The 19939-nt window shown below is 38.8% G+C and overlaps 1 protein-coding gene across 4 annotated transcripts in view; it reads left to right on the forward strand.

Moving 5' to 3' along the window:
- The window catches only part of ZFAND3 (zinc finger AN1-type containing 3), a 136555-nt gene that overhangs the window by 96983 nt on the left and 19633 nt on the right, over window positions 1-19939 (forward strand). For 3 of the 4 annotated variants that reach the window (XM_048296605.1, XM_048296603.1, XM_048296606.1), the window contains exons 5-6: window positions 2439-2504; window positions 19323-19493. In XM_048296605.1, coding sequence (XP_048152562.1) covers window positions 2439-2504; window positions 19323-19493 — 237 coding nt within the window. The remainder of the gene's footprint in view (window positions 1-2438; window positions 2505-19322; window positions 19494-19939) is intronic. The other variant, XM_048296604.1, reaches the window with a different exon arrangement.

The raw sequence follows: 19939 nt of genomic DNA on the forward strand, positions 1-19939 counted from the left end.
GAATAAATAACAGAAAAACTCTGACACAGGGAAGTGCAGAATGCATACCAACTTACTGTACTTTAGAGAGTGAGAAATAAAGTTCTTATATTTGGCTGGATGCTGAAAGTATCAGCTAGTGTAAATATTTACTGTACAGTAATTGAAAGGATTAGTCTTATTTGTTAGTCCACGGTGATGATGCCTCTCACTGTCTATTCAGTGAAAACTGGGAGAATGTAACTAAAATTATTTACAGAAGAGCTGCTGCATTTTAAGAGGCAGCTGCATTTAAAGTCAGTTCATTGAAATTCCATACCCTGTTGATTTTATTGCTTACAGGGTATCCTGTATTGAAACCAAATATGTGGTGTGTGAAAGTAGAGACTGACTTAACAGACCTGCTCTGTAGTTTTTTGAATATCCAGAAGGTTTTAATAGAAAACTTGGTAAGGATTCTGTTTCAGTATTGATTTTCTTCCCAAACGCACCAAACCTTAGACTAGGCATTTTTTGAGCCTTTTGTAATAGTATTACTAACATAGATCAAGATAATTTTTCTAGGCCAGAATATAAAAAAATTGAAAATACTATGTTGTAAAAAATTACTTCTGCTTACTTGACCATTGCTGGTTGTTGAGAAGAGATTGTTGCTTGCCAGTGCTGTCAGGCCTGAAGCCAACACCACCTTGGTGATACCAGGATGCTCCATCCATCCATCCATGATGCTTTATTGTTGGCTAGGACAGGACCCACCACGGGACTCCCAGTCCTCCTCACTGCAAAAGCAAGCTTGTCTCTTCTCATATATAGACTTGACCCTACAGAGAGGTCCCCACTACACCTATCCCCTTACTGTGGAGTTCAGCCATTTCTCACCAGCTCTCTCCTTACCAGCAGAATCCAACAGTGCCTCGCAGTACTGTCTGTAACATCTGCCAGCTGCTTATGCTGTTGCCTGTCACAAACAGCAGTTTCCTGTGTCATGGTCAGTAGTTTCCCATGTGCTGATGCTTTGCTTAACCTCAGGCCAGGCCCTGATGAGTGACCTCAGTGTTTGCCTGCAGGCCAAGAACTGGTTTCTTGACCATTGTAACCACCCCTTAAAAGATTACCCATTGCACAGGTATGAAATGGTGTGTATTGCTGGAGGGACTTCTTGGGAGAACAAAAAAACTCAAGAAGTTTATTGGTCCTTCTCTGGAAAATTGAGAGTGTAAAACTCTGTTCCCAAGTGGACTTCACTGAAATCAAATGCACCAAAGTAACTTCTTCACATCTTTTCCCCGGAAACTGCAGAATTTTGGGTTTTTTTCAGTGTTACAATGCTATAAGTTTTGCAGAGTAGACAAAGTTGCCTGAGACCCTGATACTTAATGAAAAAGAGAAATGAAGGAAAACTTCAAGAGTGAGCTTCCCAGAGAGAAGCAAAAAGAAACAGGTTACTAACAGGCCAGGCTTGAAAATACTTGAAAAGGTAAAAACATTGCCACAGTCACAGTGCTGCTTTCCAGATATGCAAAGATTGGGGGGGAAAAAAAAAAAAAAGGGAGAGGAAAGTAATTTTAGTATTTTTCAGTGCACAAAGACTTAAAGGTTATTCTGTTATACTAAGCTCTGTTGTATTGCCAGCAAGTATTACTGTATCACAGGCAGTTCACTGCAAACTTGATTATTGGTATTTTGATAGCCAAACTCTAGTAGGTCTAACTCAATTTCAGGCTCTCTAGCATCTTCCCATTTATAATAGCCAATTTTCAAAGCTATGATGTGTTATTACCATTGGTAATGCTACTGTCAATTCGTCTTGGCTTCCCTGCATGGAGTTTATTTTTATTTATTTCTTTTTACTGCAAGTCACTGTGTATACTCAATTGGTTGCTATTTTAACAAGATCTCTGGAGAACTCCTCAACAATGATGCATGTTGAGAAAAAAGCCAGAAAGTAATTTACTACCAAGCAGATACCAAATGAGTGGGCAAGAGTCCAGAGCTGAAAAACCTTAAACATAGGAAGAGTTTGTTAGCATATGCTTGTGCCACACTTAGAACACATAATGAGAACAAGATGAGAGGCTAAGTCGTTACCTTACTGGGGTCAGTAGCAAGGTTTGATATCAGAGAAGTGATCACTTTGTCCCTTGTGTTACTTGTGGGTTACTTAGATACATTTCTAGAATTGCAATTACGATGAGTATTTTCCTAAAAATGCCTCTTGAAATATTTATACAGTATTTTTCAGAAGTATAACTTTGTCCCAACTTTTCATCTTATTTTTTTTACCTCAAGACATTCAGGTTCATCTGGGTAAGAAGTACTGAGAGTAGTAGACTGCTTCCATATGTGCTCTCCAAAGACAAGTGCTCCTCAGTGTTTTATGTTCCTAAGTATAATCTTGATGGGTTGTAAATGTTAAATATAGATGGTGTTTTGAGACATACACTCTTCTCTGTTTCCAGGTGGGCCATGCACAGGTACAGCTCATGCCTCGTTAACCACACCAACCAAAAGATCTTGCGACTCAGGTACGTGTTTTGCGGGATCAAGGAATTAGGTTTTGCATTATATTTAGCAGTTATAGTTTCAGAGTAAAGGGTAGTAACCATACCTTGCAAATGCCAAATGGAAATAAATATTGTTGCTTTGCTGACAGAAATGTACATATAAAAGGATTAGTATGGCAGATAGTTCACCTGAGAATCCTGTTAAACATAATTCTATAAATATACTCTGTTTTCAGTTAATCTTTGTAAAAGCAAGACATACAGGAGTAATCAGTTTAAGTCTAATGATTGTGACAGTGTTCTGGAAATCCTGCCCTTGAAATGAAGAGTATTGAGCAGAAAACTGTTTGGAGTACATTGACTTACCCTGATTGAAGATACAGTATAGACAGCTGATGTTTGCATTGAGACTAAATTTTACCTGCTTTGGGTTCTTTCGATGCCTTTATTTCTACATGCAGGATATAGATGAATAATGTCTCACAGAGCTGGTGTTAGTAGCAACATGTTAGGTCATTGCCAGGTGGAAGTTGCTGCTTCTGCATCAGATCTGTCCTGAAGAATCACGTGTGCACTCAGCCAAGTTACCTGCACTAGATCAGGTCTTCTTCAGGCTTTGATTTTGTGTGGATTAAGGAGAACTCACACAATCTGTTCCACCAGTACCACTCTTGGAAGCCATACCTCCTGTGGAAGGGGTGGGTGTGTAGGTAGCGGTAATGTTCTAGCAGTCTGTGTTTCCAAAATAATTTTTGCCTATATTTGCATTTATGTGCAGAAAGGTAGGGTATTCCTGTTTGAGTAAATGCTCTTGCTCTTTAAGGAGTCCAGGGGAAATTTTCTCTGAAGTCATTCTTTCAAAACGTGTTTCAAGTTACTGTTTGTTGAGCTGAACTGTAGTTATTCCATAGGTGGGTGTTGTTAGCTTGCAGCAGATGTGTGGTGATACAAGTTGGCTTATTCTGCAGTGAAGGGAGGTTACTGCATTACCTTGCTCTTGGTACAGGTGCAGACTTCTCAAGTAACACATGATAATCCGTGGCAATGCTGTGTGTGTTGTTTGCCAAAGAACTCTCTGAGTTTGGAACTGGAAGATAGTTCTCCAAAACAGAAAGACTGGATTTTCTTTTCTGTGTAGCCATGGAGGTATACCTAAACAAGATGGAATGTTTGCCACTATAGCCCTTGCAAACTAATCTGCTTTGCTTGTGGTATTACTGAATTGTATTTTCTTTATCTGTTAGCTGTTGTAATGTTTAGCTGGTTTTCATGGAAGAGTAATTTCAAAGCTTGCTGTGGTGCTATAGATACTAAACTGAAGAGTCCTGTTGGAAAATTTTTTTGTGTGCGCTTAGCAAGAAGAAATGAAAGCTTGTTATTTGGACTGTCAAATGGCACCAGTAAAAGCTCCTTGGAGTAAAGCAGATGAAACTAGGAGACAATGAAAAATGTCTGTTAAATGTTTGGCTAACTTTGCTCAGTAGTTCTCTTATTTTTGATTTGTGCTTGTTTGGTCTGTACATGCTTGTATGTTTTCCATTTAGTGTGTTTTGCAAGAAAATGAGGAGATGACCTTAATTTGATACCATAACTTTAATGTTCAGTCAACTAAATCTACTGATTTTGTATTACCTCATTTTCCCCTGAGGTTCTTACATTATGTGCTCAGCAATCTACATATTATCTTTGTAGTGCCTTACACGAATAAACCTGGTACCACGAGTTACTTTTCTTTTCCAGATCCTGAATTTTCAGCGAACTTTCATTTTTAAAATAAATTACCTTCTTGTCATGGGAATTGACAAGAAAACATTGGCTACAAAATACTACCCAGAAGTCCTGTGACATCTTCAGGCATGAGCAGCATGCCATGTAGGTGAACATTTGTCATGGTTTAACCACAAGGCCAAAAACATAGCCCCATTAGCTACTGTGAAGAAAATTAACTCTATCCCAGCCAAAATCAGCATGTTCTTTCACACTAGAATCACTTCCACTTCCTAGGAAGCTACTTAAATGGTGCAAGCAATATTTGTCAACACTACACATTGTTCATAAGCCTATTTTCTGTAGGTATCCTACATTTCTTCTGCTTGGAAGAGCTTTGAAGAAAGAATGTTGTGTTGGATTTTATCTGTCTAATTCTGTTCACCCTTCAAGCATAGTTTTTCCCTTAAGTTCCCTAAATCAGCATTTGAGACAGAAAATTAGAAATTTGACCTACTTATCTTATATGTAAGTTTCCATCAGGATATTAAGAAAGAGACAAAACTTTTCATATTTTATCAGCACGAGTGTAACAATTGAAGAAAGATCAGAACAATAAATCTGCCAAGGTACAGGAAAAGTTCTCATAGAGAAAGAAACAGGTTTTACCTAATGCACTTGTCAACCTGCATGCTGTAGAAGCTGTTCCAATAAAAAATAGTATTATGACACCAAATAGTGGGGGTTTTCCTCCTGTTCGCCAGTATCATCACTGTGGTAAAAAGTATTTCTATTGCAGTGTACCCACAGGACAAGGATTATAATGAAAAGAATGAATAAAGCCTTGCAATCATTAGTTTGGATGATGCCTCAAAGGTTTTGAGAGCCGGCAGTCTGAAGATGCTGTAGGAAGACAAATAGGACTGTGTGGTCCGGTGTATAGCTTCTTATGTATTTTGATTTGTTTCTTAATGGTTGGGTAATGTGATGATTGATGGCAGGTACTGTGAGGCTTGCTCTAGTCTGCAGGGCATCCACATCCCATTTGTATCAGGTGCCTGTGTTGGGAAAGTGCAGTACCAAGTGCATACTACTCTTGTTTTTCTGCTCTACAACTTTAATGATGATTTACTACACAACTCTAAACAGCCAGATTTTATAACATTTTCATGCAGCTTAAAGAAACCTGGAAAAAAACTGATGGAACTGTGTGAGTGTGCTCAGTTAATTTTTAATTGTGCAGTAGAGAAGGTGGTAGAAACAGGCAGATAAAATGTGGTAATGATACAATCAATTCATACATTATATCCATAAAGTTGGTGAGGTTTTAAGTACTTTGTTTCTCAGTAGCAGTTCATGAGAAACGTGCATCTGTATAGTTATGTAATATTTTGTATAGTTGTGTGTGTAGATAGCTCACATTTTATGAGAACATCTGTCCCAGATTGGTGTGGTGGTGTTTATATTGTACAAGATGAGTATCTCTCTCTTTGCTCTATATGTTTTCTAGTTTAAAATTCGAGTCTAGAAGATGGAAATAATTCTTTCACTGCTTGAGTAAAGTGGTTAAACAGGTCCTTTTTGAAGTTTTGAATTTATTGATGTTCTTGTACTAAGACATGTGCTTACTTGTAACAGTGCCAGGAATCCAAATGCTTTGAGATTGAACCTGCACAATTGAGAGGACAGCCTTTGAGGAGTTCTAGGAAGGTGAAGTTGTGGAAATAGAAGTAAACAGATTTTCAGCCAGAGCCAAAACCATGAAATCATTATGTTAATATGATCATTTTTTAAATCAATCTCTATGTATTGAGTAAGGACAGAAGGACCGTATACACCACTAATTAGATTTTCTTTTTTAATTGCTCCAAAGTGTTAAGCTCCTGAGCAAAAAATACACAAAAGATTACTGAAGGGGGCTTTATAGCACTAAACCAACTTTGAGGTCTGTTTTTCATTGGTGTTTCAAGGGACTATTAAGGTGTTCTTTAGTGTTTTGACTTCTGGAGGGCATTGTGTTGAAATCCAGCCTTCTTGGATCTCTCTCACCAGCAGGAAAGTGATGATAGAACAGCCTTTGAGCAGCATAATAAATCACCCAGCCCTAGCAATAATAGTGCCCATTAGGGACGCTCTTCCCCCTCCCTTGGCTGAGTTTCCAGCTGTACTAATAGAACAGCACATCAAGCAAGGCTGTAAATAAAAGTTACAACCTAATAGGTGGGTGCTGAAGTGGAACGGAAGGGAGCTGAGGCATGGAGGCCTTATTGCTGCTCATCAGCAATTACAAACAGGATGGAGCGTCTGGGACTGGCACTGATGCGGCAGGAGCTGATAGAGGCTGGGAGATGACACCATCCCATGATCAGATGATGTATGTTGATGGCCTTTTACTGCCTCAGCTTATTGCCTATTTCTGTGACATGCTGGATTATCTGTTCTGTGCTCCCATATCTATCTGGATGGACAGATTGGTTTCCTCTCCTCCTGCTTATCTAAGAGCCTTCTCGAAGTGTTACTATTATTGTAGATTAAAATTCTCCTAATGGTAAGGATCATAATAGTCATAGCTGTAAACAAAATTAAGGACTTGCTCTAATTGTGTGATTTATTTCCACTATTACCTTTCTCAGCTTTAAAAAGCTACCCTTGTTCATTAAAAATAGTGGATATGGTTCACCTGAACTTTCTTTTACACTGAAGGCATCCCATGCATTTTAAACTAATTGAGTTAGTTGGAGAATCCAAAGTGATGGGTTTGGGGTCAATACTTCAAAACGTTTGTTAAAAGTCAGCTATAGCTGTGATGATCCTTGCCTCTTGAATTTAAAAACTTGAGCTGTTCCTGGGAAGTTTTATAAGAGCTTGTTAGCACGCAATAATTGCTAATATTCTTTTTGTAAAAAAGTCTTTCTTGATTTTTATCTGTTGCAGTCTAGCACATTTCTGTGCTAGACATCTAAATCATCTCTTTACTAAACTGCAGTGGAAAAAATGCCTTGAATTTTAGTCTATATTTGCTTTGATCCAAAGAGAAGTTTTGCAAGCGTCTTCATAGTTCATACGTTAATCACTCATGCAGTTTACTTTTGAAGTGAATTTTCTTCCAATTAGTGGTAAAAACAGAGCATTCAGAAATGAAAAGGCGTGCAGCAGCATGACAGCATATGAAAACAGTGACTCCTATCCCTGCCTATTTGGTACGGCCAGGATAAAATAAATAAATTATTTTTCTATCATCTTACAGTATTAGGACAGGAATACTTTTATCTGCCTGTGTTGAAGTACACTAAACTGAGATAAATGGAAACTTTTTACAGTATTACTTTGAAATGAACTTTCATACTTAGTGGCTCCTGCGTGTCCCTTTTCTTTGCATTGATCATCCAGTGAGGAAGCTAGATAGTTGAAGTGGCCAAAGGGATGAAAAATGTATCGTGGCTGTGAAAGCCCTCTTTCACATGTTGTATAGATAAATTACAAATACTTTAGAGACAATGTTTTGAAGACGTTTGTAAACCATGCCAGTAATTTTTATTTAGGATTAATTCATTTTTCTTATCAGTCTGTTGAAGTCATTCTTGAAAGGATTGATGGGCTTAAGAAATAAAATTACTGTTGTGGAATAAGATAAATAGATGAACATGATAGCTTACATGCTTATTAATGTTTCCCCTTTTATAACATTGTATTCCCCAAAACCACACTAACTCAGATCAGTTCTCTTAAGAGCATGCGAGGCAGTCGAACATGATCTCCAAAAAAGAAAACTCCTTTAAAAAAACAGTTAAATAATTGAAATAATAATAAATTGTAATAAAAGGAAAATAGCAAAAAGGACAGAGAAATAAAACCCAAAAAAAAGAAGTGATGAAAATGAAAAACAACTGCTTGCCTCCAATTTTTGCCAGCCAGTTCCTGAGCAGCAGCCGCTGGCCAGCTTTCCCCCCAGTTTGTATGCTGATCATGACACCATAAGATATGGAACATCCTTTGGACAGTGGGGGTCAGCTGTCCTGGCTGTGTCCCTTCCCAGTTTATTGTGCCCTCCAGCCCTCTCACTGGTGGGGTGAGGTGAGAAGCTGAAAAGCCCTTTACTCTGTGTAAACACTGCTTAGCAACATCTAAAGCATCAGTGTGTTATCAACATTATTCTCATCCCAGATCCAAAGCACAGCACTGTACCAGCTACAAGGAAGAAAATTTTTCCAGTGGAAACCAGGACACTACCTCATGCAGAAAGTGGGATTTGGTGTATGCTGGTGTGAGTGGCAGAAACGTATAATAATTCAGGTAGATTTTGGTTATTCAGAGGTTCATAAGTTGTAAGAATCAACCATTTTTTCCCTTGTGGGGAGGAAACAACCTTAACCTAGTAAAATAGAAGTAAAAAGCAATAATCAAAATCTCTCTGTGGATGGGGAATAAGGGCCTCCTGGCCCCCTGTGCGACCTCCCAGCAGGAGCTCACATACGCACCTCTGTGTATCTCATAGTTCTCTCAGCTGTCTGAGGCCAGTCCAAGTTCAGCATCCTAACAGAAAATGTCCTCCAAGCACTTAAAACTGTTATTCCCACTATCTTTATTTATCCTCTCAAATCACCCAAATTCATCTTGTTTTATCTTGTGTAGTTCAGATAAGCCCTTGAAACTTGCTTTTTCATTCTTCACCAAATAACCCCTTTAAGACTTTCTAGTTTTGTGTAAATCCATTCCTCAGCTTTCACTTGTCTTTATCTTTTTGCTGCTCTTGATTCAAATTTTTCATCTGTTTTCATTTCCATATTCTGAATCCCGTGAAAAAGAACAACTTGGAAGAAAATGTAGTAGGGTCAATAGGACAGGATGATCTCTTGAGAGGAGTTCACATTGAATTGTCAGCCAATAGGAAAATAATTTTGAATGTCAAACTAAAGGTACCAGATGTCTGGGTTAGCTGTGTTAGGCACACAGCTAGTATAGCTGGCTGATTAAGGGCAGAGATTTTTCCCCTCTCATTGGCACTGGAACAGGTACCCACAGAGGCTGTGAAGTCTTAGTCTTTGAAAATTTTTGCAAATGGGCTGGACCAGGCCCTGAGCAACCTGATCCAGTTCCTTTGATGTTTTACTCTGCATCAAGCAGGAGGCCAAGACTGCATGACCTCCAGAAATCCCTTCCAACCTAATTTTTTTCAGTGACACTAATGGAAAACAAATATGATCTGAGTGTGTAGAGATACTTAGTGTAACCTTCAGTAGCATTCATAGCACTTAATGAGAACTGAGGTCTGGAAGTACAGACAAGCATTTAGTGCCTCAAGCACTGCCAAGGAGAGCCAGGAGAGAGACTCTTGGAAGGGTGGGAGAGCTGGAGTGGTCAGTGCAAAGGAAAGAACTGGGAGAACAGTCCATGCAGCAATGTTCTCTTGGGCCATGAGCAGGGTAAATGACCTGTGCTTTGGTAAATGAGACACTCCCGTCCTGAAAAAACGTGTGCTGCTGCCCTCAACATTTTCGCACCGCATTTTCTCTGTGGGTTGATGTTTTTCAGGCTGCTTGGTGAAATCGTTGCCAAATACAAAACGATGCATTTAAAATTGTCTTTTAAAATTCAGATATTACCACATCTTTTTACCAAAGTCTTAGGGAATTATGACGGATTTGTCTTCAATTTGTGGAAACGGAAGAGGAAATATTTTGTCCTTTATGTATATTTTGCTTAAAATGAAGCAACTTTATCTTGATTATTTTTTTAGTGGTTTCATGCCATGTTTAGTTCTCAGAACTCTCAAAATCTCTATGATCAATTACGTGACCATAGACAGTAGGTATATAGTTACTGTGAAAGAATATACAATTATTACCTTTACTTAACATTGTGCTTCCAACAGCTCTGAATTCCTTGTTCTATAACCAGAGACTGCTGGAAAAATGGCATCTCACAACTTTAAACAAAGCACATCTCCATGAATTTCAAAGGTAAAGAAATCAGGGTTATACATCTTGCATTTCTCACCCACACTCTACAAGAACAGGATTTGGGGAGCCTAGGGTTTGCTTTAATTTTGACAATATGGAGAATGTCACAAAGAATAGTTGAGATCATTGACTTGAAAGACCTGACTCCTGTCAGGCTGAAGAATTGAATTGATTTTACCTCAGCAGTCAGCAACTTGATGTGATCTGTTCAGATCAGACAGCTTCCTTACAGGTACGCTTTAGCAAATGAGACACATAATTCTAAATTTATAATTACATATTTTAATTTATAATTTTAAATTTGTTATTTTCATTGCACTGGAGATATTTTTAATGAAGTCAAGCATTAAATAACTGGCCCGAAATATACTTGAAACAAATAGCCACTTACATATACTTTTTAAGTCAATTTTATTTTTTTACTATTTTAAAACACTTGAACCTTCAGGGAGCTAATCCATGATCCGATTCCTGTTGTGCTTTTTGACATGAGAGCAGTGCTCCACAGATTTCATCTGACTCTTGGTGAAGGTCTTTATTCTGGCTAAATATTTCAGTGAGCATCAGACAACTTCTAAGGGCTAGTTTTCAGTATTTTCATTTAGATGATATTTTTCATAAGGACTTTAGAAATATATGAAAATAATTTTAGAATCTTTTGGAAGTATTCTTTACTCTGTTGAACATACACAGGGAAAGTGTATCTTCCTACAAAGTGAGGAAGTTGTTTGCGTGACAGTTCAGTGAACATACAAGTGATGTCTTTTTCCTGTTTCTGTTCCAAATTATTTCCATAACATGAACTTTGACGAATAGCTAATAACTAATGAGGCCAACATCTTGGAGCAAAAGATGATTGAAGAAGAGCTGGATGTAAGATACAAGACAGTGCATGTACTGTTGTATCCTCCAAGTTTCATGGATCTGTTCTTCCTCTCTCTGGTCTTCGGTTCAGATTGGTGTAGAAGCCCCAAACATCTCCTTTCCAAGCAGTAAGAACTGCCTAGTAAACCAGCCTGACTTCTGGTGGACTGTAGACACCAATCAGATGTGTAGGAATTGTGTCCTATGCCAGGGCTGGTTGTTTCCTCTCCCCCCGCCCCCCGCCCTGAGAAAATTGCTAGAAAAAGTAACACAATCAAAATATAAACTGATTCTTAAGCTTTATTTAAGGTAATGGAATTAAAACCAAGTGTACTTTGGATTAGCTGTACATTTCAGAACCTTCTCAGAATGCATTTGGGAAAATTTTTATCAAAATACAAGAGTTCTTAGGGTTTTTTTTCCTTGACATTAATCAGGTACAGTCCTTGGAACTATAGTCTCTCATTGCAAGATTTCTGTTGCTAATGACATCACTGAGATTTTGCAGTTAAAGACAAATCAGTTTTTTGAAAGATAAATATTGATAAGTATTTTTTTCACTGCTAGCAGGCGAGAGTTCTTTACAATTCCTCTTCTGAATATCTCTCTTAGCCTTGGAAAACCCTCATTATACCAATGGGGGAAGGGTCTACTAAGGAAAACTCAGTGTATGAGTGAAAAATAACAGAGCAAATATTTTCTATATAGAACTGGTTTTAGGCTATTAGTTTGAAGAATTACTTTCCTGAATACTGTATACCATCTGATTGATGAGGACATAGCTGGAGTATACCACTAGGATTTGGAAGCAGAGCAGCACTGCTTATTTATGCACACTGGAGCTGACTAGCAAATATGAAATATTTATAGCATTATCTATTCTTGTTAATCCAATTCTAGAAAATTTCACAAAGCATAAGAGGGTTCTCATTAAAGTCAGCAAAACCAAAACTCTGATATTGCTGAATGCTTCTAAATTTCCCATTTTACCAGAACCAGTGCAGCTTATTTGTGTGTATTTCTACATACATATTCAGATATGTAAATAGGCATATTTGAGTACTACTAAGTAGTCTTCAGGTGCTGTGGAATGGCCAGGATGTTCATGATTTGTCTTCATAGCTTCTTCATCATGTGTATTACTGTGTTATGACTTTTTTCTTCTTACTTGTGTCTGTTCTTCCTTTTAGCTATTTGTATTGTGTGCATTATCCCTTCACTTAATAATCCTGTTCTGATTATTCAGGCCACTTACGATGTCATTTGTTCTCCAGCTTCAAGTGTCACCAGAATCAGCCTTTGTCCCTCTCCCAGCCCTAACCCTGTGCTGTTAAAATACATAATTTAGTAATGAGAAAAGAAGTTCAAACTGACACCATAAAACATTTTTTTGTGATTTTTTTTTAGTTTAGTGTTGTGGCCCTTTTTCTCTTCTGGCCTTTTCAAGGTTCATTCTTTATAATAGTCTGAATGTATGGAGATGAGATGCTGCTTGTGAGCCATTAAAAAGCCTCCACCAACAACCTGAACAAGCCTCCCTTAGCATCCTAAGAATAGTATCAAGCTTCTACCCTGCATCAATTGCCCCCAGTAATCAAAACAATGGGAATTCAGTCTTGTGCCTGTACACACCAGCAGTCACTGTGTGTGTATGGTGTTGCTGTCAGCAGCTGTTTTTAAACACGTTCTTCAGGTGTTTACCCTTGGAGCATGAGCTGAACAGCAGGCCAGGACTGTCCAACCTGTTCTCTCTTCACAAGCTCATCTGTTGTGGCTCTGGAGGTTTACAGATTTCTCCCATGGGTGTAATCCAGGAAAGGAACCCCACTCACGTAGCTTTCTAAACAAACAAAATCCTTCTGTCAGCCAGCAGCAGTAGAGGTGGCCGTTGCCTTAGGAAATGTTCTAACTAATTGAAATGCCCAAAGTTAATCCATCAAAGGAACTGTACAGTACAGGGGCCTGAATACATTTAAATATGTGCTTGTTTGAATCAATCTGGTATATAAGTAAAAATGTTGGAGAAATAAATTAACATTTCTATTAACTAAAGGCATGCTGACATCAGAGAGCATGGGGGAAGTAATGCAGAAACTTAAATATAAAACAGATGTAGTATAGGAGCCTAAATATGAGATGAAAACTAATTAGCTTTTCATGTAATTTAACAATTATGAATTTTATTGACAAGAAAGGATAATAGCCATTTTCACACTTTTTCTAATTATAGCTTAGCTAAAATGCATGCAGGAGCCTATGTAGTTCGCTATTTGTCATACATTTTCAACATGCATTAAATTAGTCGCTTCTGTTTCATTAGAGATGGGAGATAGCCTCATTAGGTTACAGTGCAGCACAGTACACTTCCTTTTTGACAGGTGATAGTACTGACAATACAGGTTTAGAGAACAAAAAACGTGAATGCTGGGAAAGAATTAGTATATAATTTTTAAATTTTATCTTCCTATCCACAAACTCTAACTTTCTTAGAGTTAAGAAAGGCTGAGGGTGGGAGAGAGGTCAGGAGACTGATCCAACCTCCTTACTCAGAGCAGAGTCACCTAGAGCAGGCTGGGGGCCGTGTCCAGTCAGGTTTTGAGTACCTGCAAGGATGGAGCTTCCACAAACCCACTGGGGGAACTTGTGCCAGTGTCAGGTTCCCCCCCCCCCCTCCCCCCCCCAGTGAAAAAGCATTTTCTTATGTTCAAGTGGAATGTTACCCAAAATGTATGTATGGTTATGCCCCTACACTTCTCTGTTTTCCTGAAATCATAATAATTAATACTCATTCAGTCACATACATACATACACGTATATGTATATCCTCTTTCCTAGCAACACATGCCATGTGTGCCAGCTCTCATTTTGGAGAAATGAAGCCATGCTATTGTTGAACTCAAAAATACCACTTACACCCAAAGCAGTATACATACTAAGTTCCTTTTTTTTTTTTCTGTTTTGGCTTTTTTGTTGTTGTTGTTTGGTTTGGGTTTTGGTTTGGGTTTTTTTTATTGTTCATTAAATCCAACACTTCAGGTTGTTCACTGTCTGTAACAGAATCCTTTTTCTTATCTCTGTTGCAAAGGGGTGAGGTGAATTTTTCTGTCAAGAGTTCGAAGCATATCAGTAATGCACATTTGGAACATCTTGCAGCAGTTCTTCCAATTATGTGTCTCAAATAGCTAGGCTGAAAGTTGGAGGGTTATTGTGGGTTGTTTTTACTCATTAGAGCTGGAAACAATTACTGTTGCATGGTTGTGGTGATGGATGAGAAATAATAACTTATGTAATGCAACTTACGGGTGTTATTTATAGTCTCCAGTGTGATTTCATGGAGAGCCTCCTGAGGCGAAGAAGCGACTGATGGGGTGTGAGTTCTGTAGAGACTGTTCCCATGTGGAACATTGTTTAGGGACATTGAGTTTTAGTGCAGTTGCTTTTAAACTCTATGGAGGGGAAAAAAATAAATCGGTGAAATAATGATGCTAAGGGCCCTGCAATGATACTAGAAAGAGATTGTGTGGTTAAATATTGCCAAAGGGCTTATGTAAGATATTTTTGAGACATCTGTCTGTAGTGTTTAAAAAAACCCTGAGGTGAATTCACAAAAGAAATGCATTTCTTATAAGTGTGGGTGCTTCCAAAGAGGTGCACAGCCTTGAGAGGCAGTCACGATTGTGTGAGAAGACAAGATGTTCATTTCAATGAAATATCAGAGTTTCAGAATAACATTTTCCACAGCACTATACAGCAACAGGGAGGGATTGAGGTGGTCACAGTTGTCAAACTTGTCTTATGAGGTGTTAATCTTGAATTTCTGTTTCTTCATTAGTAGTCAACAAGCAAAAGGGTTTTGGAACAACTATGTTAATTTTAGATTCATTTGAACTAGAGAGATTATTTTAAATGATGATTCTGGTAAATGTGATAGGGAAGATTTGTATAGAGGCAGTTTTCTCTAGATGAAATTTCTAATGCATAATCAACATGCCAGGGAGTTAAGTAATCCCTCATCTAAGAACAGAATAATGAATAACAAAAAAAAAAAAAAAAAAAAAAAAAAAACCAAAAAAACCCAACAACTAGAAATTGGCAACAAGCTACTGCTCTAATTTCAGTTAATCCCTGTTACATAGTTATTGTCTGTGACCATCCAAGTTTCTTCATGGACAGAGGTTTTAACAGCTTAAGCTGCTTCTAAAATAGTTTCAGAGGAGATGGCAGTAATGTTTGAGGGTTCATTAAAGGCTGCTTGTTCTGGTGTTTGCACAGACAGCTGAGATCATAAATGCCAATCTGTGTGATGGGTTCTTGATGATAAGAAAAAAAACCTGACTGAGTGCCTCAAACGCTGTCATGAAACCAGAGATTAAACAGATTCATCTTCTTGAAGCAAACAGCAGCAGAGGAGAGATCCTCTTTTTATTACTCTTCACCCATCTCTTCGCATCCTTCCTCCTTCCCTGTTAAGTTTTGTTAGCCCATGTCTCTGTTGGGCCTAGAGCATCTCACCCTCCCCCCAGATGCCATGGAAGAGCCATCATGATTGTTACTGAAGCCATCTGCATGCAGCCTGCAAACTCCTCCAAGGCAGCAGAGTAAGGCAGTGGAATTCAGCTCAGGCACCATTTATTTGAAAAATTTTGAGGGGAGAACATGAGTAATGAAGATGAGAACAGTGACAGTGAGGAACAAATGTGAGTCTCTGTCCATGACATAATAGTTTTAAGAACACTGCTCTACTTGTTGATTCCAGACAAGCCTCCAGTTTCAGCCTTGCCCAACTGAACTTCTTTGTTCTCTCCTTTCAAATGGGAGTTTGATACACAATGAGAAGGATCTCCACCATTAGATACTAGTTAGAACAATACTTGTTTCTTAACTCAGAATTAAAATTTCAGTGGGAGAGTGTCAGTGGCAGTTACTCTGCTGAGCAGTTTCTTCCTGAATTTTTGGGGATTTCTCATCCTTATTGTTCATTTTTACAGAGAAGTTTTATGGGTTTTGACCTCTGTGGGTAAAAGAACAGCATTTTTGTTTTTCTCTCACGCTGGGTATTTGTTGGTTTAGGTGTAATGCTAAAATGCAGGTTGAGCATGGAAAATGTTTCTTAGAAGCAAAAGAAGAAGTAATTGTTGAACGAACCATCCTTCTGAGGAAAGCCACTGTCAGTCACTGGCTGAGAGAATCCTCTTCTCTGTAGCCTTTTTTGGTTGTTTGAAGGTTCATACTGGGAATTTACTCTTGATTCTAGTTGCAGCACTTCAGCCTTTATTCCTAGGGGTTTTTTCAGCTGCACTCCAGGTAGTAAAGCTATGTATGACAATTTCATTTTGCTGTCAGATCTTTGAACTTTAATGTTGCAAGATTCCAGGTGCCGGAAGACGTATTTTGTGTCCTGTATTGCTTGTGTCAGTATCATGAAAACAACATGATCTGGAAGAAATGCACGCAGGTCTGACTCTAAAAGGTCCAGTTTCTGCTCTGTGCTTTCTCCTCGCTCATTGTACTTGCCCATGGGAAGATGGCAGTATGTGTGCTGTGGGTCTGGTTTGTGATGAGTATTAGCTTGTGGACTCATGTTCAAGGCACTGGGCAATCAGTGATCAGAGAGATGGTGCAGTCCCTGAGAGCCAGGCTGAGTTTACCTCAGTGCTAAGTATTCTAGTTTATGGCAGAAAGATACGCATTGTAAAAAATGAGATATCTCTAATTTGTATGATATTGACTAACTCATGTTGATATTCAGTTAGTCATTACCAATTAACAGGAAGTGTGTAATTAATTATTTTCATTTGTAGGACTACTAGCCTGACTTGAGGTACCTATTTTTCTCATTAAGGCATATGGTTTCATTAACTTATTATACACTGGTTGTCTCATACCATGAATCCCTTATTTGGACTTCAGGATCAGCAGACCACTGTGGTTTCCATTGGCTTAATTCAGAATGGCATCTTTGCTTCTGAGAACTACCAGAATGGCTTATGTTTCCAGAAGCAAAGATGTGTGGAGGCAGCTGTTCCATAATGGCAGTGTATCTGTTTCTTTAGTAATGAATAAACTGCAAATGATGTAGATCTCCATCTGGGGCAACAGGGTGGACTGGAGCAGGTTTTACTGAATGCTGAGTAAGACAGGTCATAGTACAGAATCTGCCTGTTGGAGGGGGCATCCTTATACACTCAAGGCTAGCCTGGTGTTCTAGGCACTCTGAAAACAAGTGTCCATGGGACAGGACTGTTGACCTTGGAGTATGAGTCAGGATCTCTGTTCAGGGAGTCAGGCAGTCTGTTCAGAGGGTCTTTCCCTTGAACCATTTTCTCCAGAGATTTAGAGACAGGACTAGTTGTTCCGTAACTGTATTAATGCATTATGCACCACTTTCTTTTCCTTGCCAAGGCTCCTGCACAGCCAAGCATGCAGAGGTGGAGTACGTTATGTACTGAATGTTAGTTTAGGCCTAATATATGTATTTTGTAAGGTGTAAATTGTAATCTATGACACTGATCAAAAAGGTGGCTGTCTTTAGGCACACATCAGATAAAATCATTGCAGCTTAATAGAAACTTATCACCTGTATATAGTGCAGAAAGCAGTCCACTCTTCTATGAAATGTGAGATACAGAGGCTTTGTACTTGTTGTAAAGCCAGGCACATTTTCAGCATATTTTAAGAGCAGTATGACAGAAATAAAGTAGGCCCCAGTGAGGCAAGGTGTATATTTGTAATGGCTGTAACATTGGAGTACAGCAACTGGAAAAACACTGTGACATACGGGCTGAAACACAGGTAAGAAATGCGAATTAGTCTGTATTGCATGTGAGGAACCAGGGGAAGTTAAGAGAGCGTCCCCGACGGGAGAAGCTGCCAGGTATCCCAAGTCTGACTCCTTTAGGTATTTACTCAAGGAGAGCCATGATGTTGATAAGCAGTGGCTCAGGTAAGATAGCTGACATAACAAGGTTATGGACAGTGTTGTATCCACGGCAGTTACCTTTTCCTGCCTAATCCAGGACAGCACAAAGCAGACATGAGCAATGGAGTGTTAGAATAATGGTACAGACATGTTCAATAGGTTATCATCCTGCCAAAAAGACAGATTTAGCCTGTTATTTGTTGGATTAATGTTGGTTCAAAAGGGATTTAACTCAGCTAATGGGTTTTTTTTTCCTTGCTCACCATCATGCAGTAGAATACTGACTGATTGCAGTAACATCTTTCAGCAGCTCCTTGCAGCACTACAACAAACAATTTAATTTTTAGTACAGTTGGGATTAGATTTATTTGCAGTTCTTAATACAAAGAAATACACCACTGATTCTGCTGTGCACAGATTTGGGAAGGGAAAATCTCTTTTCTAGGCTGACCTGACTTGGACTGCAGAGCAGTAGATCTACTGAAATGTGGTGCCTCTGACATGCCACAAAAACAAGGCTTGGACATCTCACAATTCTGTCAGTAATATACATTCCATGTGCTACTCTAGAACCCTGGAAAATACACTCTCCATTGTAAAAAAAAAAAAAAAGGAAATACTAAAAAAACACCAGCACTACGCTACCTGAAGTAAGACTGTTGTAAACTTTAATTTCTAAAGGCTTTCCACACACTATTTTCTTAAAAGCTGAAATTTATGAAGTGATTAATGCAAACAGTATTCTGACTAATACTTCAAAAATGGCTGAACATTTGGAATTCATAGGATGTATGTACAGATCCTGCTTGGATACATATTTTGTTTGGGGTTGTATTGTTGGTGTATACTAATTTACAATTAAATTGTTACCCATGTGGAAAGAGAGGGAAGCACGGTATGGTGCTTTCATGTACTGCCTTCAGTCATGAGAGATACAGTTTATGTGCTGTGCCTGAAAAATCCTCCTTCTGCCCAGGGAGGAAATAGGTCAAACCTGTGCTCAGTTGTTTTTCATCACTTCGGTCAGTTTGCGTGGGGACACTGAAGGCGGCGCATGGGAGAAACTAAATGAGATAACAGATGAAGCCTGCAATTGTTTAGGATGGTGTGTGCTCTACATGTATCTCTGTATGACCCAGCCAAGGCTGGAAGGAAGCTAATCAGTTCATTTTATATTCAATATTGACAGCAGGAGGGGTTCTTATAGGGAACAAAGATAATTTGTCCTTTACTTGATGCTCATGTTGGTTGTTAAGAAACCATGTGTATGCAATAGAATGGGAGGTAGCACACTGCTTGGTGGTGACCCCAGCTTCAGTCTGCCTAAAGGGATGCCTCAGCAAGGAAATTCTAATATTTTTCCTAAAATATTTGTTGTGAACACAACAGATTCACAGTCGGAGAGTGAGGCTTCTCCTGTGAAACGGCCACGGCTACTGGATGACAGTAATGACAGGCCTGAAGAAACCAGTCGATCCAAACAGAAGAGTAGACGCCGATGCTTCCAGTGCCAAACAAAACTGGAACTAGTACAGCAGGAACTGGGATCATGTCGCTGTGGTGAGTACTGTTTGTCAGTAGCATCCGGCTTTCTAATGCAACCGTGCTCAGATCTGTGTCCCATGTGGAAATACAGAGAAAACTTGCATTTTTCACCTTGCAAAGATGCTTTAAACAGGAGCTGTAGCTTCTACTGGTAGCAAAAAGTTATAATTCTTTCCTGTCTAACTTCCCCTTTAAAACTTTGGCCTTGATGTACTGCCTTGTCTCAAGAGATCCCAGATACTAATGAATTTAGCTTCAGAAGTCCCTGTAAGGCGGGAAGGGCATCATACTCACTTGACAGGAGAAGAAACACAAAGCACATCAATAAATATGTAAAGATGAGAAGGTTTCTATAGGGTGTAAAGGAACATAGGTCAGTATCTGCATTCTGTAATTACATTAATATTAAAAACTTAAATCCAAAAAAACCCTCTAACTGAAAATATTTTCATTCTCACTGT

Source organism: Corvus hawaiiensis, chromosome 3 (genome assembly GCF_020740725.1).
Source record: "Corvus hawaiiensis isolate bCorHaw1 chromosome 3, bCorHaw1.pri.cur, whole genome shotgun sequence".
Taxonomy (NCBI): Eukaryota; Metazoa; Chordata; class Aves; order Passeriformes; family Corvidae; genus Corvus; species Corvus hawaiiensis.